Genomic DNA, 27,532 nt, shown 5'->3' with positions numbered 1-27,532 from the left:
TTCTTCTCATGCCGCTTTCTAATTCTACTCCAATACACCTCAGAGGGAAATATTGTTGTTACGGCTGTATGTGTTTCTCTGTGCTTTGTCCATGTTCCTTTTATGTCTTAGTTCTGCCCCAGGAGTGCTAGAGCTGATGATGACGTCTTTTAAAAGCTCCTGTGCAGGTGTCACAAGGGAGGCTTTTTGATTTAGGATTCCTGGACTTACTGCCTCTCAGTTGGGGCATTTTTTTTATGTTCTTGTGTTTTTGGTGTTCTTAATTTATCATCTTGTTATGTTAATAAATTCCACTGATTTGGTTGTTTTAAAGGTGTTTATCTTTTAAGTTTGGTTCAGTGTGGTAGTGTGGTTTGCCCCATGTAGCCTCCAAAGGTTGGGCCATAATAATTGTACTTCCCTACATTTCAATTACTAGTTACTTTACAGATTAGGCACAAACATACCAAAACATATGATGACTTAATGAAATATGTTTTGTTAAAAATTTAACTACCCAACATTTTATAGAAGTACATCTGACAGGATTATTAGACTGACATTGAAATTGACATTTCCTGGCTCCAGCTTCACAAAAGTGAAGATTTGCTGCTTTTTGTTTTAATTATCTTTATTTATTTGTACAATTTTTAGCTTTGTTCTGTTGGTTAGTGTTACGACCTGTGGGCTGTTTATATGTCTATGGTACAAAACCATAGTACAAAACAAGCATTGTGAAAGTGTCACTTTGGGCTCTGCGTAATTGTGATCAGTGCTGCACAATTTTGCATAAATGGTTGATGAAGCTCCAAGATGATGATGATGAAGCTTCTCTGAACTTTCTCAGTAAAAATGGCCTGTATAACTGAGCTTCCTCACTGAAACACAATTCAAAACAACTATAAAAAGAAGTCTTTATTTTAGTTTTTACATACAAATATAGTTACATGAATAATAAATGCAAATAATTTAATGTATACAGGAAAACCTTATTCAGAATATGACAGTAGTCATTGTTTTGTCTTTTTAAACATAAAACCAGAATACTTTTTCAGTGGTTCAGTACAAGCAAAGTATTATTAAATAAACCACATAAGCATCATGTTATACTAGTTAGGATATTATATCAAATAAGAAAATACAAGATGTTAAAAGTAAGATAAAATATATATATATCCTTCCCAGTCATGTTGACAAGCACATATTGTGGCTCCTCTTCTTCATTCTAGCACCAGATGATCAGAAGCTCTTGTTTTAGCAGCAGCTCGAGCTGCAGGAATACCAGAGAAGAGAAAGTCTTAAGTGGAGTCATTTTAATTTTAGTATTTAATTCCACATAAGCAGCGTTACAGAAAAATGATGACCATCTTTTTATTCTAGGCCCCTTCAACTTTCACTTCCTGCTCTCTACCACTGTTGCTGTGCTGCAGCTCTGTTGCTGCTCACTTCCCCTCGTTTACCAGGAAGCGAGGTTTGCGGTTAAGCTGGCGCACTTTGAGCTGGTTTTTCTGTTTCCTAAGTGGGGTGGATTTTTATTGAGGTCACCGTGGCAACCAATACTGCTCATCTGCTTGGGGGTAAACTTCAGAACGACTACTGGCCAATCAGCTCACTGTAAAAACTCAGTCATCATTCCTAGAGGATCCTGACCGGGACTAAAGTGCTGATAATAAAGTGAATAAGATAAACAGATAAATGTATAGGTCAGTACAGAAAGACGCTTTTAGTTTATTAAATTCACAACAAGATTTGATGTTTTGTGTCGATGTTTTTACAAACTTTTTCCATCACTGCCGCTCAGAAAAACATGAGGAGACTCTGTGACGATAACTGGAAATAAAAACTAGTCGTTTGTTAGAAAAATAACTGTTAATTATCTCCCATGATAGGTCAGTTAAATCACCATGTTAGGTTCTCCAGTCAGTGCCACTTACGACGGCACTGCCTTAGATCAGGAGTTGGTCCCCGGGCGCTGCTCACTGCTCCCACTACTTGGGATGGGTTACATGCAGAGATCGAAATTCACCATCTGACAATAAAGTACCATACCTTGCTTCTCCAGACTCTCCATGTTTAAAACACTTTGTTTCTTTTATTCAACTTCTCCTGTAATTTAAACTTAATTTAAAAAAGCAAGAAATACTCTCTTTAAACAAAAGATTACTGTATATAATAACACCAACATTAATTATAGCCTTATTTATAAGGCTGATTATGTGATCATATTGTTCACATTTCACCTCATAGAATTTACTACCACATTTTTCTTGTGGGTATCGCCCACGATATCTCATATTGTCCTGATGACGTTGTTTGTGATTAAAACCTTTGCCTCTTTCTCATGAACCCGCTTGTAGCTGAATTGTAAGAACCCAGAGTTAACAGAGCCAGTGATAGCACTTATCCAGGACCACCAAGGTTCAGTGAAGCCAGGATACCCAAAGAGAGACGGACTAAGCTGAAAGTGCTTCATGATACAGGCCACAGCCCACGTGACCCCCCAATAGACATCACACTACACGCAAAGTAATGTTTAAAAAGTCTAGCAAAAATTCATGATTATATTTTCTGAAAAGGTTTAAGAGATGAAAATGACAAACCTAACTAATTATATTTATATAAGGTGGTGGTGATGGCACAATGGATAAAATGCCTGCCTTTGGTGTGAGAGACCCGGGTTCAATCCAGCCAATGTGTCCCTGAGCAAGACACTTAACCCCTAGTTGCTCCAGAGGCGTGCGACCTCTGACATGTATAGCAATTGTAAGTTGCTTTGGATAAAAGCGTCAGCTAAATGAGTAATAATATTGTAATATTTATAGTTAATGACAACAAATTGAGGATTTAACTAGACTCACTAAATGATCTTGAAATGTGTCTTTGTGTCTCTATCAGCCATTTGTTGACCTCTGACTTGTGGATGAGTCAGACAGATCAATGTATTCTGCTATTATTAGGATTTCCAGAGGTGTTCTTACCTCTTGCATACCTTCGGTACATGTATATGCAAATTATGAGTATGGCAGTGTAGAAGATGAACAACAGGATGGAACACGCTAGTTTAGAAAGAGAAAGGGGAGGAGGTGGAGGTGTGGCAGGGACTCCTGGAGGCCGAGCTGTGAAGAAAACAACCATCAGAGTTTACAACATGAAACATAATCAGTTCTGTTTTCATCCAAATATAACACAGACTTTTCAGAACAAAACTAAATCTAACAAAAGCACAACATGAAGAAAGTCAGGACAAAATCACATTGTGCGAACATGAGAATTTGGAATCGTTATATTAAATTAAGTAATTCAAGAAAATCAAGAACAAATTTGTGGAGACAAAAATTTTGACTGCTATGACCTGCAAGACGAGAGACAGCAGAAGGCGTCAGTAGGCTACATTTTGGTTGCCTTCTTAGCTTGTCGTACTATTAGAAATGAATCAGTAAAGTAGTAAAGGTTAACAAAATATCATGGGTACGGACTAAACCAAGCTATGATAACTTAAGTAGATTTGTGTTTAACTACTAAACTAAAATTACTAAAAATTAGTAATTTAATTTTAAATCACAGTCAAATTAGGTTTTCTATTTCTTTTTGGAAACTTTGTGTCACCTCTCACAGACAGCCAGCTCTGCAGTGATTCTCCTTTTGTGGGGAGTTCGCACTTGTAGAAGCCTTCGTCAGACTCGGACACCGCGGGGAGGATCATCGTCCCTGCAGGCTCATTTCCGATGAAAACACCATTTCTGTAGAACGTAGCAGGGAAATCTGACGTAGATTCAATTTGCTCTTTTTCCTTGTAGGAACAGTTAAGTGTCACTTTGTCTCCCTCCGTCACAGGAAGTGCAGGGCTCTCCAGGATCACAACACCAGCTGAAATATAGAAGAATATCTGACTATAGTTTACAAAGTCTGTTTAATTGCAAAAACAAGAAATAAGCAGAAAATAAACACAAACATGCTCCACACACATTTAGTATTACCTGTCACTGTGATGTTGACGGTGTTGCTGTGCTCCCCCTGCTCAGACTCACACCAGTACACTCCGGTGTCTGATGGGTCAGCATATTTTATGGTGCAGGAGGACTCACCTGGGATCCCCCATCCCTCCTCACATGGTTCAGACGTGCTAAAGGAGGTGTTTCTTCTCACTGTCCAGCCGCTGGAGTCTGCCGGTGGTGCACACATCAGAGAGATGTGCTCATGCTGAAAGAACTGAGATCTGTTGGGAGTGATGCTCAGTGCGGCTGCAGAGGAGGTCAAACCTGAAATAATGGGGAATGGATTTAAATTATTTCTGTGTATGCAGCTGATCACATGTGTTAATTTACACATACTGCTGTGGTTAATTGCTGTTAAGGTGGTAAAATTTAAAGCTGCATTAATGAAGAACTCTGCAGCTCTGCAGCTCTACAGCGCTTGTTAACTTCTTCTGGGGAATCATTTTGGTTTTGCAGCACATTAAAATTGTCGTGTGACTGTGCTCTCAGCTACCTCACTCCCAGCCGCAACAGTCGGTTGTTTAAAGCAATTGAGCCATAATAAATCCACTGTCCTGCATTAAATGGCAGATAGACATGATGACAGTTAGAGTCTACCTGGTGAAGCAAGTTAAACCTATAGTGGCCAAAGAACCAGACATCTTTCTTATGAGTTAGTGGAGACCAAACCAAAGCTAAAAAGGAGGGTGAATATTGGACTTATTTTAACATCAGAGTTGATAATTTTGTTCTGTGTCTGCTGGATATGTAAAAGTACAGTTGCATCACAACTCCCATCACTGAAATCAGTCCAACCAGGCATTTGGCAGAGTATAAAATAAAATTTGTTGTTTTGTATTTTTTTTTAGCAAAAAACACTAAGCATCTTCAATCATGATCTTGGTGTGATTTTTAAGAAAAGGTTTACACAAGTGTTTAAATTACTTACAGAGCATCAGGCAGAGGGACGTGCTCTCCATCTTGTGTCGATGTTGTCAATCTTCCTCTGTCAAGTCTGACTAGGTAGTCTACCACATCCTGACCAAACACAGGAAATCACGAAGGTCACTGCAGAACAAAGCAAACACGACTTTGAAGCCTAGCTTGAGCTCTAAGTTTTTAAAAGCAATGGACCCAGGCTTAAAGCAGATGCTTTCATTCAATTCCAAAAACAGTCTTTGCAAAGTTATGATTTCATTCAGTGCTGTCACTCGGTGCCACCGAAAGTCTATATAGGACGTGTTTCTCAGTTTGCTGATGATCTTTTACTGGATTTATTCAACTCAGTCCCACTTGATGCTGAAATCCATCTCACCTGTATCACTTGCTTAAGAAACTGAAACTAAACCTTGTGATAATAAAGGTCTATCTCTTACAGAAAACCACAGAATGAAACCTGACGTCAGCCACAAGACAGGCAATATTTACATTTCTGCGGTTATTGTATTTTACTAATTTTATATTTATCTTAAACGTGTATTTAGTCTTTTCAATGTTTTCGTGGTTTTTATGCTTTTAACTTGTATTGTTTTTGTATTATTCTTTACACTTGTTAAAGTACTTTGTAACTTGTTTTTGAAAAGTGCTCTACAAATAAAGATTATTATTATTATTATTATTAATACACGCAACTTGATAAAATATTTCTAGATTTCTTCCTGACTTGTTCCACTGCGGTTGCAGCTGAAATGGAGTTATTCTTATTCCAGTAAGTTTCCTCTTCATCCTCTCGTCAGAGGTTTTTGGACCTTTGACAGCAGAGTTTGGCGGGGTCCAGTTTAATTTATGCGGTTTTCATCATGAGCTGAATGCAGCCCCTGACAGCAGACAACCTCTGCTCTCCCGACCTGCATGATGTGGCTAAAATATTCTGTCTTTGTCTTTGCAGAGCAAATAAAAATAAATGAATGATCAATCGACCAGTAAATCAATTGATGTGATGTGAGTGATTCTTAGCAGAACGTATGTGTAAAATGCCAAATCAATTAAATCAAATGAGTCCTTAAAAATGTAAAACTCCCTGAAATGTTTTCATTCCCCCGTCACCGCCTCATGGGAGAAAGAGAAAGCGTTGATTTACTTCTTACTTTCTCTTTCTCCTGTGGTGCAGTGTTTTCCTCGCCACTTTTCACACCGCCCTATGAACAAAAGAACCTTAATCGACTTTTCTTTCATGAAGCATTAAATTAGCTGGGTGGCATCTACCATGTCTCTTCGTTTTCCAGCGACCATAACGAAGTTGGTTCACTCTCTCGTGTTCATGTCCTGTCTCTCTCTGGTGGAATCTCCAGGTAGGTGTTTCTTACGTGAGGTAGACCTAATAGTCAGGCCCTACTTGTTGAAAGACGTTTCACTCAGCTGTTCTCGCTCGTTAATAAACCGGATCGCTGCAGCTATTCGACCGGTAGAATTGGGCCACTTAAAAATCAACGTTGCAGTTTCGCTACTGAGATCAGTGCCAGGTCCCGTTTTCTTGAAAAAAGAGAAGCAACTTGAATCGACAAATCGTTTATTGTGTGTTTATGTTTTAATACTCGTTGATAACAGAACCGTAAATCAGTTTTAAAAGCTTCAGTAGGCTAGGCCCTGATTTGTTTATGGGATCTCTGAATCGGATTTATCATGTAGCCTAACTGTTGAACACGTTTGGGCAAAAGTCCTTGCGAAACAACGCAGCTGGTCTGATGAATTTGTTCCGACGGGATTTTCCGTTGTTTGAAAGAGAAGTGACCAGAAGTGGCGTTTTTAGGATCTTGAAACATTGGGGGCGTAGCCCAGCCCATAAAACTTCATATCTTCACATAATAATTGACACCCCCACCCCAAAGTTAAGTCTGTAAAGCAGTAAAGCAACAGTAAACATCCTCTACTTATAGGCTACAGCACAACAAAACTCACAACAACACTATTAACGGTCTCATTTTGATAAATTGTAATGAAATGTGTGTAATTATAATAAAATAACAAAACTGTGACAGTATGGGGGGTACTCTTCCAGAAAATTGTGAGTGTTAAACACTTAATTTCCTGCATTCTGGTGTTTTCCTCCAACAATTTCTGCCTTTTCTGCATCAATTTATTGTGGATATTATTTATGTAAAGGGACACACAAAAATCAGGTGTTGCTGAATTGTGGCAAATATTTAAGAACATTTAGATATTTTATGACCTTGTAACTTATTATTTATTTCCATCTTAAATGTGCAATTGTACTACTGCCTGCCTTGGCCAGGACACTGTTGGAAAAAGAGTTTTTTGGTTTAATAAAGGTATAATAAAACAATTTGAAATCTAAAACTGTAACAGAATATAATACAGAGCAGCTCTCAGCTTTCAGATATGTTTCTCCTGTAGATCAACTTTTAATATCATCACTGCTGAATCAACACACATGCAGACGTGACTGATTGAGGTAACCTCTTTAAATGTGCATGTGGCACCTTTTTACCTCTTCAATAATAAATTAAATAATTTTAATTAAGTTATAAACTCCTGTACTTTAATAGCTCCTGTGTTTCAGCAGGTTTTCTGCTCATGTTCAAAGTTCTGCACATTCAGAATCTATCAGGGTTCTCTGACATTTCCAGAATAAAGGATATTTTGAGAGGTCAAACAGAATAAATCATCATAAACTTTCTCAATCACCACCACTAATGTCCTAGGCGATGCTCAACAACAGGACACTCAATATACAGTGGATAGAAAAGGTCTACACACCCCTGTTAAAATTCCAGGTTCTTATGTAAAATAATGAGACAAAGATAAATCATGTCAGAACATTTACTGTGACCTACAATGTGAACAATTCAATTGAAAAACAAATTGAAATCTTTGAGGGGGAAAAATGACAATTAAAACCCTCAGATAACCTGGTTACATAAGTGTGCACACCCTTAGACTAATACTTTGTTGAAGCACCTTTTGATTTTATTACAGCACTCAGTCTTTATGGGTAGGAGTCTATTAGCATGGCACATCTTGACATAGCAATATTTGCCCACTCTTCTTCGCAAAAGCGCTCCAAATCTGTCAGATTGCGAGGACATCGCATGTGCACAGCCCTCTTCAGATCACCGCACAGATGTTCAAATGGATTCAGGTCTGGGCTCAAAAATTAATCTTCTTTTGGTGAAGCCATGCTTTTGTGGATTTGGAAGTTTGCTTTGGGTCGTTGTCGTGCTGAAAGGTGAACTTCCTCTTCATCTTTCTAACCAACGCCTGAAGGTTTTGTGCCAAAATTGCCTGGTATTTGGAAGTGTTCATAATTCCCTCCACCCTGACTAAGTCCCCGGTTACAGCTGTAGAAAAACAGCCCCAAAGCATGATGCTGCCACCTCCATGCTTCACTGTGGGTATGCTGTTCCGTGGTTGATGTGCAGTGTTGTTTTTGCGCCAAACACACCTTTTGGAGTTATGGCCAAGAAGTTCTACCTTGGTTTCATCAGACCGTAACATTTTCCCACATGCTTTTGGGGGACTTGATGTTTGTTTTTGCAAACTTCAGCCGTGCTTGGATGTTTTTCTTTGTAAGAAATGGAGATAGTTGTCACATGTATCACACAGCCAGTACTTGCCAGAAATTCCTGCAGTTCCTTTAATGTTGCTGTAGGCCTCTTGGAAGCCTCCCTGACCAGTTTTCTTTTCGTCTTTTCATCAACTTTGGAGGGATGTCCAGTTCTTGGTAAAGTCACAGTTGTGCCATATTTTCTCCACTTGATGATGACGGTCTTCACTGTGTTCCATGGTATATCTAATGCTTTGGAAATTCTTTTGTACCCGTCTCCTGATGTCTTTCAACAATGAGATCACTCTGATGCTTTGAAAGCTCTCTGCGGACCATTGCTTTTGCTCGGAGATGCAACTAAGAAAATATCAGGAAAACCCTACTAGAACAGGTGAACTTTATTTGTGATTAACCAGAGTCACTTTAAATGATGGCAGGTGTGTAATGACTTCTAGTTAACCTGAGTTTGAATGCGATTGGTTAATTCTGACCACAGCCACATCCCAAGTTATAAGAGGGTGTGCACACTAATGCAACCAGGTTATTTGAGGGTTTTTTATAAAAGTTCTGACATGATTTATCTTTGTCTCATTATTTTACATCATAAGAACCTGGCATTTTAACAGGGGTGTGTAGACTTTTTCTATTCACTGTATCTCAGTCAATGCAGTGATCGTCTGACATAGATGTTACAGTGTGTAGTCTTCATTTGCTCTGCAGAGACTAAAGACGCTTTTAATGTGCCGTTAATGGAAAGTGTTTAACTTGCCGACTTGTTAAAGAAAAGAAAATCCAGACAATTTAATGTAAGCTCAGCTCACAGCTTCAGGGGGAGCAGAGAGGAGAGACACGGAGCTACAGCTGGATCATCTTATTCTCCGCTAATTTGCAGGACAATAAATGATAACAATAATCTCTCTCAGTCCCGCGCACGTAAAGTTAGTTAAACGAGTAGCCGAAGGTTCAATTTTCGGCCTTTCAAAAAACATCCCTGGCGACGCCGCTGGAAGTGACTAATCTTTGAAAGCGGAAGTGATTTTAATTTTCACCTCTTTTTTCCAGCACTTAGCCTACTGTAAAATGCGTCTTGTTAATGTCGTGGGCCTATGCTGTTTTTTGCACAAAGCTCAACATTTTACTTCTCAGAATATAAGAACGTTATAATATATATAGCCTATAAACAGAGGGGGAAGAAGTCCTGTATTCGAAATCCTACTCAAGTAAAAGCTCAAAAGTATTATCAGTAAAATGTGCATTAAATGTCTAAGTAAAATTATTTATTTTTTGTAGAAAATCTCCTGTTATTCATAGCCTACAGACCTATGATTGTATTTATATTATAATAATAATAATACTAATACTGATGCATCATTATTGTTGAAGCTGCTTGAGGTGGAACTAATTATACTGTCAAAATAGGTTGTTTTTCAATGCCTCTCAAAACGTCTTCGTAAAGGACATAGTCTAATTCACCACTGAAGTCACTCCCTCGACTGGCGTACTAAAGAAACCTTCAAAATGGGGACGGGTAGGGGGGTGGCTGGGATGAAACTGCTTGGTTAGGTATAGGGAAACATCTGGTTTGAATTACAATAAGTGCATGACGTCAGTCACGTAAATCATGACTAACTCTGTCAGTTAAGCTATTTCACAAGTCAACGTTGACTTGTTTGCATATGGGTGTCCTGTGTGAAAGTGCTCCTGTTTGACACATCTATCCTCTCCATCCACCTCCTCGTGCAGACTTCCTTGCTCTTCATACTGCATCACCTGACTTCCTCCTTTGCTACATCCCACGACCACTAGAGGTAGTCGCCGCCTTGCAATAAACGTAAATCATAATAAGATGCTGCACAATCGACAGCAGTTTTTCTGTTGAGGATGGTCTGAATACACAGTAAGCTACTTTTAGCCAGTGGCTCCTAACCTAGGGGTCAGGGACCTCCAAAGGGTCTCCAGTGATTAGGCGTCATCTTTAAGTCCAGTGTCCAGTTCTTATAGTACAGCCAAAATCTCAGCGTGCCAACTCCTAATATTCGTAATGGAAATTAAATAATTCACTTCTTCTTTTCTCCATTGGATGAAACTTGGCTACAGTTATAATAGGCATGTATACTGTGTGCTAATAAAATACTTAAAAATAAGTTGCTCAGCCATCCTAGTTTTAATTATTAGAGAAATTGTTCAGTGATCCAGCAACAGGAAGTCTAACTGCTATGTTTGTTTCCACAGAAATTCAAGCAGTAATCGGAAATGACGTCATTCTACCATGCCACACCGTGTTTGACAAGAACAATTCAAAAGTGACGTGGAAACACAGTGGCCAGATTGTGCACACATATCAGTATGGGAAGGACTATCTAACTAATCAGCACACTAACTTCAAAAATAGAACATCTCTCTTCCATGATGAAATGACCAGAGGAAACCTTTCACTAAAACTGACCAATGTCACTGAACGGGATGCAGGAAGTTACAGCTGCGAGGTCCCAGAACAGTCCAAACATCTCATTACCCTCGTTGTTGGTGAGTACAGCTAACCTAATACACATTAAAATGACATAAGAGAAAACATTACATATTTGTAATGTGTTAAAAGTATTTTAGCACTTAAACACAACGTACGCATTTACAAGTTAACAACGTTTTTCAACAGCCAAAAATCCAGAACCCACCAAAGGTCCGCCTCATGTTGACAGCAAGTAAATATCTTGACTTTTATTATTTGTAACCCCCGACAGCCACTCATCTATTTTTCCTGTGGGCCAGAATTTTATCACATACCTTAATATTTTATTTAATTTGTTCCTGTCATGAAAATTGTATTCCTGGTGAGAGGTTGAGCAAATAATTGAGTTACAACAAACTGTTGTCTTTGAAGAATTAATTTAACAAAAGAGAATAAACAGAGAAGTACTACAACAAAATCAGCTGGACCAGAGGTTCTGTCTCCTAAGACAGTCACTAACGTCTGGCCCTGAGCAAACAATTGCATGATCATTTGCACAGTCTGAGCATCTATGTTTTGGGGAACAAAAGGTCCTTGACTGGTCCCAGTCAAGGAAGGAGAACAGCTAGTGAGGAAAACAATCAGCAACCCCACATCCCTGACCTAAACCCCACACATGTGGACAGACTGGAATAACAAGAACAGTAATAAAAAGGGAACAGCTTAAAGACGGGATTTTCCGTTGTTTGAAAGAGAAGTGACCAGAAGTGGCGTTTTTAGGATCTTGAAACATTGGGGGCGTAGCCCAGCCCATAAAACTTCATATCTTCACATAATAATTGACACCCCCACCCCAACGTTAAGTCTGTAAAGCAGTAAAGCAACATTAAACATCCTCTACTTATAGGCTACAGCACAACAAAACTCACAACAACACTATTAACTGTCTCATTTTGATAAATTGTAATGAAATGTGTGTAATTATAATAAAATAACAAAACTGTGACAGTATGGGGGGTACTCTTCCAGAAAATTGTGAGTGTTAAACACTTAATTTCCTGCATTCTGGTGTTTTTCTCCAACAATTTCTGCCTTTTCTGCATCAATTTATTGTGGATATTATTTATGTAAAGGGACACACAAAAATCAGGTGTTGCTGAATTGTGGCAAATATTTAAGAACATTTAGATATTTTATGACCTTGTAACTGATTATTTATTTCCATCTTAAATGTGCAATTGTACTACTGCCTGCCTTGGCCAGGACACTGTTGGAAAAAAAGTTTTTTGGTTTAATAAAGGTATAATAAAACAATTTAAAATCTAAAACTGTAACAGAATATAATGCAGAGCAGCTCTCAGCTTTCAGATATGTTTCTCCTGTAGATCAACTTTTAATATCATCACTGCTGAATCAACACACATGCAGACGTGACTGATTGAGGTAACCTCTTTAAATGTGCATGTGGTACCTTTTTACCTCTTCAATAATAAATTAAATTTTGGACTGGACTTTAATAGCTCCTGTGTTTCAGCAGGTTTTCTGCTCATGTTCAAAGTTCTGCACATTCAGAATCTATCAGGGTTCTCTGACATTTCCAGAATAAAGGATATTTTGAGAGGTCAAACAGAATAAATCATCATAAACTTTCTCAATCAATCCGCGGTCCACCTGCGAAAAAGATTAGTTTCATGGCCACATTCAGTTTTTGGACCGTCGGACATCGCTATGAAACAAATAGTAACCAATGTGCATTAAAGAAAAGGAACAGGCTAATGTCCAAGGCGATGCTCAACAACAGGACACTCAATATACAGTGGATAGAAAAGGTCTACACAGCCCTGTTAAAATTCTAGGTTCTTATGTAAAATAATGAGACAAAGATAAATCATGTCAGAACATTTACTGTGACCTACAATGTGAACAATTCAATTGAAAAACAAATTGAAATCTTTGAGGGGGAAAAATGAAAATGAAAACCCTCAAATAACCTGGTTGCACAAGTGTGCACACCCTTAGACTAATACTTTGTTGAAGCACCTTTTGATTTTATTACAGCACTCAGTCTTTATGGGTAGGAGTCTATTAGCATGGCACATCTTGACATAGCAATATTTGCCCACTCTTCTTCGCAAAAGCGCTCCAAATCTGTCAGATTGCGAGGACATCGCATGTGCACAGCCCTCTTCAGATCACCGCACAGATGTTGAAATGGATTCAAGTCTGGGCTCAAAAATTAATCTTCTTCTGGTGAAGCCATGCTTTTGTGGATTTGGAAGTTTGCTTTGGGTCGTTGTCGTGCTGAAAGGTGAACTTCCTCTTCATCTTTCTAACCAACGCCTGAAGGTTTTGTGCCAAAATTGCCTGGTATTTGGAAGTGTTCATAATTCCCTCCACCCTGACTAAGTCCCCGGTTACAGCTGTAGAAAAACAGCCCCAAAGCATGATGCTGCCACCTCCATGCTTCACTGTGGGTATGCTGTTCCGTGGTTGATGTGCAGTGTTGTTTTTGCGCCAAACACACCTTTTGGAGTTATGGCCAAGAAGTTCTACCTTGGTTTCATCAGACCGTAACATTTTCCCACATGCTTTTGGGGGACTTGATGTTTGTTTTTGCAAACTTCAGCCGTGCTTGGATGTTTTTCTTTGTAAGAAATGGAGATAGTTGTCACATGTATCACACAGCCAGTACTTGCCAGAAATTCCTGCAGTTCCTTTAATGTTGCTGTAGGCCTCTTGGAAGCCTCCCTGACCAGTTTTCTTTTCGTCTTTTCATCAACTTTGGAGGGATGTCCAGTTCTTGGTAAAGTCACAGTTGTGCCATATTTTCTCCACTTGATGATGACGGTCTTCACTGTGTTCCATGGTATATCTAATGCTTTGGAAATTCTTTTGTACCCGTCTCCTGATGTCTTTCAACAATGAGATCACTCTGATGCTTTGAAAGCTCTCTGCGGACCATTGCTTTTGCTCGGAGATGCAACTAAGAAAATATCAGGAAAACCCTACTAGAACAGGTGAACTTTATTTGTGATTAACCAGAGTCACTTTAAATGATGGCAGGTGTGTAATGACTTCTAGTTAACCTGAGTTTGAATGCGATTGGTTAATTCTGACCACAGCCACATCCCAAGTTATAAGAGGGTGTGCACACTAATGCAACCAGGTTATTTGAGGGTTTTTTATAAAAGTTCTGACATGATTTATCTTTGTCTCATTATTTTACATCATAAGAACCTGGCATTTTAACAGGGGTGTGTAGACTTTTTCTATTCACTGTATCTCAGTCAATGCAGTGATCTTCTGACATAGATGTTACAGTGTGTAGTCTTCATTTGCTCTGCAGAGACTAAAGAGGCTTTTAATGTGCCGTTAATGGAAAGTGTTTAACTTGCCGACTTGTTAAAGAAAAGAAAATCCAGACAATTTAATGTAAGCTCAGCTCACAGCTTCAGGTGGAGCAGAGAGGAGAGACACAGAGCTACAGCTGGATCATCTTATTCTCCGCTAATTTGCAGGACAATAAATGATAACAATAATCTCTCTCAGTCCCGCGCACGTAAAGTTAGTTAAACGAGTAGCCGAAGGTTCAATTTTCGGCCTTTCAAAAAACATCCCTGGCGACGCCGCTGGAAGTGACTAATCTTTGAAAGCGGAAGTGATTTTAATTTTCACCTCTTTTTTCCAGCACTTAGCCTACTGTAAAATGCGTCTTGTTAATGTCGTGGGCCTATGCTGTTTTTTGCACAAAGCTCAACATTTTACTTCTCAGAATATAAGAACGTTATAATAATATATAGCCTATAAACAGAGGGGGAAGAAGTCCTGTATTCGAAATCCTACTCAAGTAAAAGCTCAAAAGTATTATCAGTAAAATGTGCATTAAATGTCTAAGTAAAATTATTTATTTTTTGTAGAAAATCTCCTGTTATTCATAGCCTACAGACCTATGATTGTATTTATATTATAATAATAATAATACTAATACTGATGCATCATTATTGTTGAAGCTGCTTGAGGTGGAACTAATTATACTCATGTCCTCATACCTAAATGTCAAAATAGGTTGTTTTTCAATGCCTCTCAAAACGTCTTCGTAAAGGACAATTCACCACTGAAGTCACTCCCTCGACTGGCGTACTAAAGAAACCTTCAAAATGGGGACGGGTAGGGGGGTGGCTGGGATGAAACTGCTTGGTTAGGTATAGGGAAACATCTGGTTTGAATTACAATAAGTGCATGACGTCAGTCACGTAAATCATGACTAACTCTGTCAGTTAAGCTATTTCACAAGTCAACGTTGACTTGTTTGCATATGGGTGTCCTGTGTGAAAGTGCTCCTGTTTGACACATCTATCCTCTCCATCCACCTCCTCGTGCAGACTTCCTTGCTCTTCATACTGCATCACCTGACTTCCTCCTTTGCTACATCCACGACCACTAGAGGTAGTCGCCGCCTTGCAATAAACGTAAATCATAATAAGATGCTGCACAATCGACAGCAGTTTTTCTGTTGAGGATGGTCTGAATACACAGTAAGCTACTTTTAGCCAGTGGCTCCTAACCTAGGGGTCAGGGACCTCCAAAGGGTCTCCAGTGATTAGGCGTCATCTTTAAGTCCAGTGTCCAGTTCTTATAGTACAGCCAAAATCTCAGCGTGCCAACTCCTAATATTCGTAATGGAAATTAAATAATTCACTTCTTCTTTTCTCCATTGGATGAAACTTGGCTACAGTTATAATAGGCATGTATACTGTGTACTAATAAAATACTTAAAAATAAGTTGCTCAGCCATCCTAGTTTTAATTATTAGAGAAATTGTTCAGTGATCCAGCAACAGGAAGTCTAACTGCTATGTTTGTTTCCACAGAAATTCAAGCAGTAATCGGAGATGACGTCATTCTACCATGCCACACCGTGTTTGACAAGAACAATTCAAAAGTGACGTGGAAACACAGGGACCAGATTGTGCACACATATCAGTATGGGAAGGACTATCTAACTAATCAGCACACTAACTTCAAAAATAGAACATCTCTCTTCCATGATGAAATGACCAGAGGAAACCTTTCACTAAAACTGACCAATGTCACTGAACGGGATGCAGGAAGTTACAGCTGCGAGGTCCCAGAACATCCCGGACATCTCATTACCCTCGTTGTTGGTGAGTACAGCTAACCTAATACACATTAAAATGACATAAGAGAAAACATTACATATTTGTAATGTGTTAAAAGTATTTTAGCACTTAAACACAACGTACGCATTTACAAGTTAACAACGTTTTTCAACAGCCAAAAATCCAGAACCCACCAAAGGTCCGCCTCATGTTGACAGCAAGTAAATATCTTGACTTTTATTATTTGTAACCCCCGACAGCCACTCATCTACTTTTCCTGTGGGCCAGAATTTTATCACATACCTTAATATTTTATTTAATTCGTTCCTGTCGTGAAAATTGTATTCCTGGTGAGAGGTTGAGCAAATAATTGAGTTACAACAAACTGTTGTCTTTGAAGAATTAATTTAACAAAAGAGAATAAACAGAGAAGTACTACAACAAAATCAGCTGGACCAGAGGTTCTGTCTCCTAAGACAGTCACTAACGTCTGGCCCTGAGCAAACAATTGCATGATCATTTGCACAGTCTGAGCATCTATGTTTTGGGGAACAAAAGGTCCTTGACTGGTCCCAGTCAAGGAAGGAGAACAGCTAGTGAGGAAAACAATCAGCAACCCCACATCCCTGACCTAAACCCCACACATGTGGACAGACTGGAATAACAAGAACAGTAATAAAAAGGGAACAGCTTAAAGACGGGATTTTCCGTTGTTTGAAAGAGAAGTGACCAGAAGTGGCGTTTTTAGGATCTTGAAACATTGGGGGCGTAGCCCAGCCCATAAAACTTCATATCTTCACATAATAATTGACACCCCCACCCCAACGTTAAGTCTGTAAAGCAGTAAAGCAACATTAAACATCCTCTACTTATAGGCTACAGCACAACAAAACTCACAACAACACTATTAACGGTCTCATTTTGATAAATTGTAATGAAATGTGTGTAATTATAATAAAATAACAAAACTGTGACAGTATGGGGGGTACTCTTCCAGAAAATTGTGAGTGTTAAACACTTAATTTCCTGCATTCTGGTGTTTTTCTCCAACAATTTCTGCCTTTTCTGCATCAATTTATTGTGGATATTATTTATGTAAAGGGACACACAAAAATCAGGTGTTGCTGAATTGTGGCAAATATTTAAGAACATTTAGATATTTTATGACCTTGTAACTGATTATTTATTTCCATCTTAAATGTGCAATTGTACTACTGCCTGCCTTGGCCAGGACACTGTTGGAAAAAAAGTTTTAAAAACAATTTAAAATCTAAAACTGTAACAGAATATAATGCAGAGCAGCTCTCAGCTTTCAGATATGTTTCTCCTGTAGATCAACTTTTAATATCATCACTGCTGAATCAACACACATGCAGACGTGACTGATTGAGGTAACCTCTTTAAATGTGCATGTGGCACCTTTTTACCTCTTCAATAATAAATTAAATTTTGGACTGGACTTTAATAGCTCCTGTGTTTCAGCAGGTTTTCTGCTCATGTTCAAAGTTCTGCACATTCAGAATCTATCAGGGTTCTCTGACATTTCCAGAATAAAGGATATTTTGAGAGGTCAAACAGAATAAATCATCATAAACTTTCTCAATCAATCCGCGGTCCACCTGCGAAAAAGATTAGTTTCATGGCCACATTCAGTTTTTGGACCGTCGGACATCGCTATGAAACAAATAGTAACCAATGTGCATTAAAGAAAAGGAACAGGCTAATGTCCAAGGCGATGCTCAACAACAGGACACTCAATATACAGTGGATAGAAAAGGTCTACACAGCCCTGTTAAAATTCTAGGTTCTTATGTAAATAATGAGACAAAGATAAATCATGTCAGAACATTTACTGTGACCTACAATGTGAACAATTCAATTGAAAAACAAATTGAAATCTTTGAGGGGGAAAAATGAAAATGAAAACCCTCAAATAACCTGGTTGCATAAGTGTGCACACCCTTAGACTAATACTTTGTTGAAGCACCTTTTGATTTTATTACAGCACTCAGTCTTTATGGGTAGGACTCTATTAGCATGGCACATCTTGACATAGCAATATTTGCCCACTCTTCTTCGCAAAAGCGCTCCAAATCTGTCAGATTGCGAGGACATCGCATGTGCACAGCCCTCTTCAGATCACCGCACAGATGTTGAAATGGATTCAAGTCTGGGCTCAAAAATTAATCTTCTTTGGTGAAGCCATGCTTTTGTGGATTTGGAAGTTTGCTTTGGGTCGTTGTCGTGCTGAAAGGTGAACTTCCTCTTCATCTTTCTAACCAACGCCTGAAGGTTTTGTGCCAAAATTGCCTGGTATTTGGAAGTGTTCATAATTCCCTCCACCCTGACTAAGTCCCCGGTTACAGCTGTAGAAAAACAGCCCCAAAGCATGATGCTGCCACCTCCATGCTTCACTGTGGGTATGCTGTTCCGTGGTTGATGTGCAGTGTTGTTTTTGCGCCAAACACACCTTTTGGAGTTATGGCCAAGAAGTTCTACCTTGGTTTCATCAGACCGTAACATTTTCCCACATGCTTTTGGGGGACTTGATGTTTGTTTTTGCAAACTTCAGCCGTGCTTGGATGTTTTTCTTTGTAAGAAATGGAGATAGTTGTCACATGTATCACACAGCCAGTACTTGCCAGAAATTCCTGCAGTTCCTTTAATGTTGCTGTAGGCCTCTTGGAAGCCTCCCTGACCAGTTTTCTTTTCGTCTTTTCATCAACTTTGGAGGGATGTCCAGTTCTTGGTAAAGTCACAGTTGTGCCATATTTTCTCCACTTGATGATGACGGTCTTCACTGTGTTCCATGGTATATCTAATGCTTTGGAAATTCTTTTGTACCCGTCTCCTGATGTCTTTCAACAATGAGATCACTCTGATGCTTTGAAAGCTCTCTGCGGACCATTGCTTTTGCTCGGAGATGCAACTAAGAAAATATCAGGAAAACCCTACTAGAACAGGTGAACTTTATTTGTGATTAACCAGAGTCACTTTAAATGATGGCAGGTGTGTAATGACTTCTAGTTAACCTGCGTTTGAATGCGATTGGTTAATTCTGACCACAGCCACATCCCAAGTTATAAGAGGGTGTGCACACTAATGCAACCAGGTTATTTGAGGGTTTTTTATAAAAGTTCTGACATGATTTATCTTTGTCTCATTATTTTACATCATAAGAACCTGGCATTTTAACAGGGGTGTGTAGACTTTTTCTATTCACTGTATCTCAGTCAATGCAGTGATCGTCTGACATAGATGTTACAGTGTGTAGTCTTCATTTGCTCTGCAGAGACTAAAGACGCTTTTAATGTGCCGTTAATGGAAAGTGTTTAACTTGCCGACTTGTTAAAGAAAAGAAAATCCAGACAATTTAATGTAAGCTCAGCTCACAGCTTCAGGGGGAGCAGAGAGGAGAGACACAGAGCTACAGCTGGATCATCTTATTCTCCGCTAATTTGCAGGACAATAAATAATAACAATAATCTCTCTTAGTTAAACGAGTAGCCGAAGGTTCAATTTTCGGCCTTTCAAAAAACATCCCTGGCGACGCCGCTGGAAGTGACTAATCTTTGAAAGCGGAAGTGATTTTAATTTTCACCTCTTTTTTCCAGCACTTAGCCTACTGTAAAATGCGTCTTGTTAATGTCGTGGGCCTATGCTGTTTTTTGCACAAAGCTCAACATTTTACTTCTCAGAATATAAGAACGTTATAATAATATATAGCCTATAAACAGAGGGGGAAGAAGTCCTGTATTCGAAATCCTACTCAAGTAAAAGCTCAAAAGTATTATCAGTAAAATGTGCATTAAATGTCTAAGTAAAATTATTTATTTTTTGTAAAAATCTCCTGTTATTCATAGCCTACAGACCTATGATTGTATTTATATTATAATAATAATAATACTAATACTGATGCATCATTATTGTTGAAGCTGCTTGAGGTGGAACTAATTATACTGTCAAAATAGGTTGTTTTTCAATGCCTCTCAAAACGTCTTCGTAAAGGACAATTCACCACTGAAGTCACTCCCTCGACTGGCGTACTAAAGAAACCTTCAAAATGGGGACGGGTAGGGGGGTGGCTGGGATGAAACTGCTTGGTTAGGTATAGGGAAACATCTGGTTTGAATTACAATAAGTGCATGACGTCAGTCACGTAAATCATGACTAACTCTGTCAGTTAAGCTATTTCACAAGTCAACGTTGACTTGTTTGCATATGGGTGTCCTGTGTGAAAGTGCTCCTGTTTGACACATCTATCCTCTCCATCCACCTCCTCGTGCAGACTTCCTTGCTCTTCATACTGCATCACCTGACTTCCTCCTTTGCTACATCCCACGACCACTAGAGGTAGTCGCCGCCTTGCAATAAACGTAAATCATAATAAGATGCTGCACAATCGACAGCAGTTTTTCTGTTGAGGATGGTCTGAATACACAGTAAGCTACTTTTAGCCAGTGGCTCCTAACCTAGGGGTCAGGGACCTCCAAAGGGTCTCCAGTGATTAGGCGTCATCTTTAAGTCCAGTGTCCAGTTCTTATAGTACAGCCAAAATCTCAGCGTGCCAACTCCTAATATTCGTAATGGAAATTAAATAATTCACTTCTTCTTTTCTCCATTGGATGAAACTTGGCTACAGTTATAATAGGCATGTATACTGTGTGCTAATAAAATACTTAAAAATAAGTTGCTCAGCCATCCTAGTTTTAATTATTAGAGAAATTGTTCAGTGATCCAGCAACAGGAAGTCTAACTGCTATGTTTGTTTCCACAGAAATTCAAGCAGTAATCGGAGATGACGTCATTCTACCATGCCACACCGTGTTTGACAAGAACAATTCAAAAGTGACGTGGAAACACAGTGGCCAGATTGTGCACACATATCAGTATGGGAAGGACTATCTAACTAATCAGGACACTAACTTCAAAAATAGAACATCTCTCTTCCATGATGAAATGACCAGAGGAAACCTTTCACTAAAACTGACCAATGTCACTGAACGGGATGCAGGAAGTTACAGCTGCGAGGTCCCAGAACATCCCGGACATAACATTACCCTCGTTGTTGGTGAGTACAGCTAACCTAATACACATGAAAATGACATAAGAGAAAACATTACATATTTGTAATGTGTTAAAAGTATTTTAGCACTTAAACACAATGTTTTTCAACAGAGAGAAAGCCCACCAAAGGTCCGGTTCATGTTACAAGTAAGTAAATATCTACATTACATATTTGTAATGTGTTAAAAGTATTTTAGCACTTAAACACAATGTTTTTCAACAGAGAGAAAGCTAGAACCCACCAAAGTTCCGGTTATTGATTTGAGATCACTCTGATGCTTTGAAAGCTCTCTGCGGACCATTGCTTTTGCTCGGAGATGCAACTAAGAAAATATCAGGAAAACCCTACTAGAACAGGTGAACTTTATTTGTGATTAACCAGAGTCACTTTAAATGATGGCAGGTGTGTAATGACTTCTAGTTAACCTGAGTTTGAATGCGATTGGTTAATTCTGACCACAGCCACATCCCAAGTTATAAGAGGGTGTGCACACTAATGCAACCAGGTTATTTGAGGGTTTTTTATAAAAGTTCTGACATGATTTATCTTTGTCTCATTATTTTACATCATAAGAACCTGGCATTTTAACAGGGGTGTGTAGACTTTTTCTATCCACTGTATCTCAGTCAATGCAGTGATCTTCTGACATAGATGTTACAGTGTGTAGTCTTCATTTGCTCTGCAGAGACTAAAGACGCTTTTAATGTGCCGTTAATGGAAAGTGTTTAACTTGCCGACTTGTTAAAGAAAAGAAAATCCAGACAATTTAATGTAAGCGCAGCTCACAGCTTCAGGGGGAGCAGAGAGGAGAGACACAGAGCTACAGCTGGATCATCTTATTCTCCGCTAATTTGCAGGACAATAAATAATAACAATAATCTCTCTCACTCCCGCGCACGTAAAGTTAGTTAAACGAGTAGCCGAAGGTTCAATTTTCGGCCTTTCAAAAAACATCCCTGGCGACGCCGCTGGAAGTGACTAATCTTTGAAAGCGGAAGTGATTTTAATTTTCACCTCTTTTTTCCAGCACTTAGCCTACTGTAAAATGCGTCTTGTTAATGTCGTGGGCCTATGCTGTTTTTTGCACAAAGCTCAACATTTTACTTATCAGAATATAAGAACGTTATAATAATATATAGCCTATAAACAGAGGGGGAAGAAGTCCTGTATTCGAAATCCTACTCAAGTAAAAGCTCAAAAGTATTATCAGTAAAATGTGCATTAAATGTCAAAGTAAAATTATTTATTTTTTGTAGAAAATCTCCTGTTATTCATAGCCTACAGACCTATGATTATATTTATATTATAATAATAATAATACTAATAATGATGCATCATTATTGTTGAAGCTGCTTGAGGTGGAACTAATTATGTCAAAATAGGTTGTTTTTCAATGCCTCTCAAAACGTCTTCGTAAAGGACATAGTCTAATTCACCACTGAAGTCACTCCCTCGACTGGCGTACTAAAGAAACCTTCAAAATGGGGACGGGTAGGGGGGTGGCTGGGATGAAACTGCTTGGTTAGGTATAGGGAAACATCTGGTTTGAATTACAATAAGTGCATGACGTCAGTCACGTAAATCATGACTAACTCTGTCAGTTAAGCTATTTCACAAGTCAACGTTGACTTGTTTGCATATGGGTGTCCTGTGTGAAAGTGCTCCTGTTTGACACATCTATCCTCTCCATCCACCTCCTCGTGCAGACTTCCTTGCTCTTCATACTGCATCACCTGACTTCCTCCTTTGCTACATCCCACGACCACTAGAGGTAGTCGCCGCCTTGCAATAAACGTAAATCATAATAAGATGCTGCACAATCGACAGCAGTTTTTCTGTTGAGGATGGTCTGAATACACAGTAAGCTACTTTTAGCCAGTGGTTCCTAACCTAGGGGTTGGGGACCTCCAAAGGGTCTCCAGTGATTAGGCGTCATCTTTAAGTCCAGTGTCCAGTTCTTATAGTACAGCCAAAATCTCAGCGTGCCAACTCTTAATATTCTTAATGGAAATTAAATAATTCACTTCTTCTTTTCTCCATTGGATGAAACTTGGCTACAGTTATAATAGGCATGTATACTGTGTGCTAATAAAATACTTAAAAATAAGTTGCTCAGCCATCCTAGTTTTAATTATTAGAGAAATTGTTCAGTGATCCAGCAACAGGAAGTCTAACTGCTATGTTTGTTTCCACAGAAGAGATAATTCAAGCAGTAATCGGAGATGACGTCATTCTACCATGCCACACCGTGTTTGACAAGAACAATTCAAAAGTGACGTGGAAACACAGGGACCAGATTGTGCACACATATCAGTATGGGAAGGACTGTCTAACTAATCAGGACACTAACTTCAAAAATAGAACATCTCTCTTCCATGATGAAATGACCAGAGGAAACCTTTCACTAAAACTGACCAATGTCACTGAACGGGATGCAGGAAATTACAGCTGCGAGGTCCCAGAACATCCCGAACATAACATTACCCTCGTTGTTGGTGAGTACAGCTAACCTAATACACATGAAAATGACATAAGAGAAAACATTACATATTTGTAATGTGTTAAAAGTATTTTAGCACTTAAACACAATGTTTTTCAACAGAGAGAAAGCCCACCAAAGGTCCGGTTCATGTTACAAGTAAGTAAATATCTACATTACATATTTGTAACGTGTTAAAAGTATTTTAGGACTTAAACACAACGTACGCATTTACAAGTTAACAACGTTTTTCAACAGCCGAAAATCCAGAACCCACCGAAGGTCCGCCTCATGTTGACACTAAGTAAATATCTTGACTTTTATTTATTTGTAACCCCCGACAGCCACTCATCTACTTTTCCTGTGGGCCAGAATTTTATCACATACCTTAATATTTTATTTAATTCGTTTCTGTCGTGGAAATTGTATTCCTGGTGAGAGGTTGAGCAAATAATTGAGTTACAACAAACTGTTGTCTTTGAAGAATTAATTTAACAAAAGAGAATAAACAGAGAAGTACTACAACAAAATCATCTGGACCAGAGGTTCTGTCTCCTAAGACAGTCACTAACGTCTGGCCCTGAGCAAACAATTGCATGATCATTTGCACAGTCTGAGCATCTATGTTTTGGGGAACAAAAGGTCCTTGACTGGGACCAGTCAAGGAAGGAGAACAGCTAGTGAGGAAAACAATCAGCAACCCCACATCCCTGACCTAAACCCCACACATGTGGACAGACTGGAATAACAAGAACAGTAATAAAAAGGGAACAGCTTAAAGATTTAAATCAATATATAAGACATAATAAAAGCAGAAAAATAGCACTCTTATAAGTACTTGCATAAAAGATTATAAGTGTAAGAGAGAGAGAAGCAGCTGTGGGAAAGGGATGGACCCACATTGAAGAACAAATCTTGACTTCTCTGTTCTCCTCTGTTCTTACAGTTCTCTACATTGGTTTAAGTCTTGGCGGGCTTTTCATCGGCGCTTTAATTGGGATTGTATGGAAGAAATATGGAAATACCAGTAAGTCAAGTCATGACCAGTATATACATAATTATAATTGAAAACAATTAACGTTTTTCTCTGTTCATTTTTCCCATTTAAAAAGATAGCTTCATATTTTTTTAAGTCTGTCTTAAAACAGCAGTCCAGTGCCCATGTGTACAGTGTGACAGGATTTACTGGTTCATCACTTGAAGACAGACTTAAAGAATTGTGAATCCATCCTTTAAAACTTAGGCGCAGAGGTTGTTGAAACCTACACGCTTACTTAAGTGGGTTGAAGCTTCCCCATATAAGAATGATTAGCTTTTGTTATAAATGCATGTTGTCTTCACAGTTTTGTACGTAAAGAAATACAGAATTAAGACAATGTTTTCAATGGCATGTTAATACGATAACAATACGCCATAAATCACTAAGTTGGTTATGTAATGTATTGTACAGAAAAGTTACAGTAGTTAAACAGAAAATAGACTAATATTACTGTAGAACCAGATTCTTTCTACTTCATTGCTGATTTCTCTGCTTGGGTTGATAAAATGATCACCTTTTTCACATCTTATTCTGACTTTTTACTCCTTTCTTCTGCCTCAGACAGAAGCTATTTCTTTTTTACACGTGCTAGAGGAGATTGTGTTGTAATCATAATTGCCACAGAACATAAACTTATATAAACTTATATAAATGTGTGTAGTGGTGGTGAAAGAAATGCTCATGAGCCTTGGAAAACACTGACTGACTTGTTTTGGGTCATATAGGTAGATGTGCAGGACGAGACAGGAGAGAACGCAACAGAGCCGGCATTCGGGAGAGTTTTCCTATGAGAATTAACATGGAAAACCCCAACGACGCTGCTTCATGATGACTCTGGATTCTTGGACCCACCTACCAAATAGAAAATAAGGTTTTATGCCATCCAAAAATCCACACATTTTTATCAGGTGCCTCCAGGAAAACATCCTTTTGATCCTGGTTGAAAAATTACCCACTGCACACCTCGGGTCCTTATTTCATTTAAATGGTCAAATGTTAACAAAGTTGTAGAATGAATATATGAAAAGTTATACAACTTGTTTACATGTTGTTTTCACCGTGTGCTGCTATCAGTGAAGTGATTGCAGTGTTGTGTTCCTCCTGTTTCTCATGATGGTGCTGTTGTCTCACTGGTGCTACGAACACAGACACAGTGATGAGAAACTCAGTTAACATTAGTTTACTGTGACAGTTGATGCTGCAGCACCGGGGTGTCAGGTTTAGATATATTTGAGTGGTTGTGAAAGGTTTCTTAACAATATAATAATAACTGTGTTCATCTGAATAAGGTCTGGGTCACTATACAGACCGGAGTTATGAACACATTTAAGAGCCAAAATGGCTGCCGTGGTTTACTTGAAATAATTGTACAAACTTCTTTTCCACAGTTTTCAGCAATGTGATAGAAAAACGTTGAAGGATGATTCCTAATTAAAATGCAGGTACAGGACCTTATTCAGAAGCTCTTCTTGATATTTCTGTGGCTTTTGATATGTTAGACCCTGATTTTATAACCATCTCAGTTGGTATCTCAGGTCTGGACCTTGACTGGATTGAGAACCCATTCACACTACTCCCTTTTAGTTTAAAACGTCTCCGTCTACATTAAAACGAATGTAAACGCACATGTAGTGGCCGTTCACGTACACTGGGCATGCGCATGCCGGTGTAAACATGAAGCTGATAGTCTATTCCGTAGTTACAATCAGACTAGATTTTATTTTGCAGGGAACAATAACGAAAAAAGTAAACGGGGCCATGCGTAGGAAGATGAGTTTTATTTGCGCAGTACAGAATATTTTAATAAAAATCAAAAACTCAGTCAGTGGCATCGTGTGTCTGCTTTATATGACTTATAAGACCCAATCAGAGAGCCAAGTGTGAGCGTCTGCGTCATCGTTTCTAAAGTCCACCGTTTTTGCCGGTCTTCACTAAAACGCCCTCCGGAGTTTAAAAACGATCGGTGCGTTTCCAAACTTCTCCCTTTTAGGTCTTTGTTTTCGCTGTTTTAGTCTGGACGGGAGGTGCAAAAGGTCTCCATTTTAAAACGATTTTGTAGTAGCATGGACGCCTAAACTTCAATTCAATTCAATTCAATTTTATTTATATAGCACCAAATCACAACAGTTATCTTAAAGCGCTTTTCATAAAAGAGCAGGTCTAGACCGTACTCTATGATGCTATTTACAGAAGCCCAACAGTTCCCACCAAGAGCAAGCACTAGGCGACAGAGGCAAGGAAAAACTTCCTTTTAAGAGGCAGAAACCTCGAGCAGAACCATGGCTCAGGGTGGGCGGCCATCTGCCTCGACCGGTTGGGGGTGAAGGAGAGAGAGAGGGAGAGAGAGAGGAGAGAGAGAGAGAGAGAGAGAGAGGGCAGGAGAGGAACAGAGAGAAAAAGAGAGGGATCTAAGGAGAGAGAGAGGGAGGCAGCCTACACAATATACACACAGAGGTACAGACACTGAAGGTGATGTTGCTATAGACTAAATGAAAAATGGTACAGATATTTATAGTAGTGTTAATGATAATAATCGTAATGTTAATGATTATAATAACAATAACAACAATAACAATAGTCGTTGCAGCAGAGGGTGTCGAGCAGGAACACGGGGGCAGCAGGTGACCCGCAGCCACAGATCCAGACTCCACAGCTCCAGAGCCAGAAAACCTGCAGGAAGTGATAGGAGAGAGGAGAGAGACGAGAAAGCACAAGACTACCAGAAAGGGGAGAAGTTGAGTTAGTAACATGCAATAATGGGATGAGGTTGCATACAGAGGGAGAGAAAGTAGAGGAGAGAGGAGCTCAGTGCATCATAGGAAATCCCCCGGCAGTCTAGGCCTATAGCAGCATAACTAAGGGATGGTTCAGGACTACCTGAACCAGCCCTAACTATAAGCTTTATCAAAGAGGAAAGTCTT

The 27,532-nt window shown here is 39.0% G+C and overlaps 3 protein-coding genes across 4 annotated transcripts; 2 read left to right on the top strand and 1 right to left on the bottom strand.

The window, feature by feature from the left end:
- Positions 1–879: 879 nt before the first annotated feature.
- LOC119913025 (sialoadhesin-like) lies at positions 880–21,374 on the bottom strand. Of its 2 annotated transcripts, none has more exons than XM_038732339.1 (6): positions 21,335–21,374; positions 4,903–5,021; positions 3,957–4,238; positions 3,586–3,846; positions 2,958–3,095; positions 880–1,249 (listed from the first exon to the last, which is right to left on the bottom strand). In XM_038732339.1, the coding sequence occupies exons 2-6, from the start codon at positions 4,931–4,933 to the stop codon at positions 1,200–1,202; spliced, it is 762 nt and encodes a 253-aa protein (XP_038588267.1). In that variant the 5' UTR covers positions 4,934–5,021; positions 21,335–21,374; the 3' UTR covers positions 880–1,199. The 2 variants fall into 2 exon arrangements, with proteins under 2 accessions (XP_038588267.1, XP_038588266.1); XM_038732338.1 differs by lacking the exon at positions 21,335–21,374 and adding an exon at positions 6,159–6,265.
- LOC119913005 (CD276 antigen-like) lies at positions 6,029–21,327 on the top strand. Its single transcript, XM_038732313.1, has 5 exons — positions 6,029–6,244; positions 10,690–10,983; positions 15,777–16,070; positions 20,803–21,096; positions 21,204–21,327. Exons 1-5 carry the CDS (start codon positions 6,160–6,162, stop codon positions 21,245–21,247), a joined length of 1,011 nt encoding a protein of 336 aa, XP_038588241.1. The 5' UTR covers positions 6,029–6,159; the 3' UTR covers positions 21,248–21,327.
- Positions 21,375–23,136: 1,762 nt separating the features above from the next.
- On the top strand, positions 23,137–26,803 carry LOC119913041 (CD276 antigen homolog). The gene is made up of 4 exons (XM_038732359.1): positions 23,137–23,588; positions 23,696–23,731; positions 24,519–24,599; positions 25,337–26,803. Exons 1-4 carry the CDS (start codon positions 23,273–23,275, stop codon positions 25,438–25,440), a joined length of 537 nt encoding a protein of 178 aa, XP_038588287.1. The 5' UTR covers positions 23,137–23,272; the 3' UTR covers positions 25,441–26,803.
- The last annotated feature ends 729 nt before the right edge of the window (positions 26,804–27,532 follow it).

This window comes from Micropterus salmoides, unplaced genomic scaffold (genome assembly GCF_014851395.1).
Source record: "Micropterus salmoides isolate LMB-PRFRI ecotype aquatic unplaced genomic scaffold, ASM1485139v1 Ms_hic_scaffold_2, whole genome shotgun sequence".
Taxonomy (NCBI): Eukaryota; Metazoa; Chordata; class Actinopteri; order Centrarchiformes; family Centrarchidae; genus Micropterus; species Micropterus salmoides.
Note: the sequence above shows the minus strand (reverse complement) of the source record. Positions and strands in the feature narration are given on the sequence as shown.

Excerpts from the sequence above, each read along its gene's own strand:
- LOC119913025 (XM_038732339.1), bottom strand. The coding sequence starts at position 4,933 with ATGGAGAGCACGTCCCTCTGCCTGATGCTCT. Across the intron at positions 3,096-3,585 it reads GAGCTGGCTGTCTGTGAGAG|CTCGGCCTCCAGGAGTCCCT; the intron begins GTGACACAAAGT and ends TTTTCTTCACAG. Across the intron at positions 1,250-2,957 it reads GTACCGAAGGTATGCAAGAG|CTCGAGCTGCTGCTAAAACA; the intron begins GTAAGAACACCT and ends GTATTCCTGCAG.
- LOC119913005 (XM_038732313.1), top strand. The coding sequence starts at position 6,160 with ATGTCTCTTCGTTTTCCAGCGACCATAACGAAGTTGGTTCACTCTCTC. Across the intron at positions 10,984-15,776 it reads TCTCATTACCCTCGTTGTTG|AAATTCAAGCAGTAATCGGA; the intron begins GTGAGTACAGCT and ends TTGTTTCCACAG. Across the intron at positions 21,097-21,203 it reads TAACATTACCCTCGTTGTTG|AGAGAAAGCCCACCAAAGGT; the intron begins GTGAGTACAGCT and ends GTTTTTCAACAG.
- LOC119913041 (XM_038732359.1), top strand. The coding sequence starts at position 23,273 with ATGTTTGTTTCCACAGAAGAGATAATTCAAGCAGTAATCGGAGATGAC. Across the intron at positions 23,732-24,518 it reads AGGTCCGGTTCATGTTACAA|TTCTCTACATTGGTTTAAGT; the intron begins GTAAGTAAATAT and ends CTGTTCTTACAG. Across the intron at positions 24,600-25,336 it reads GAAGAAATATGGAAATACCA|GTAGATGTGCAGGACGAGAC; the intron begins GTAAGTCAAGTC and ends TGGGTCATATAG.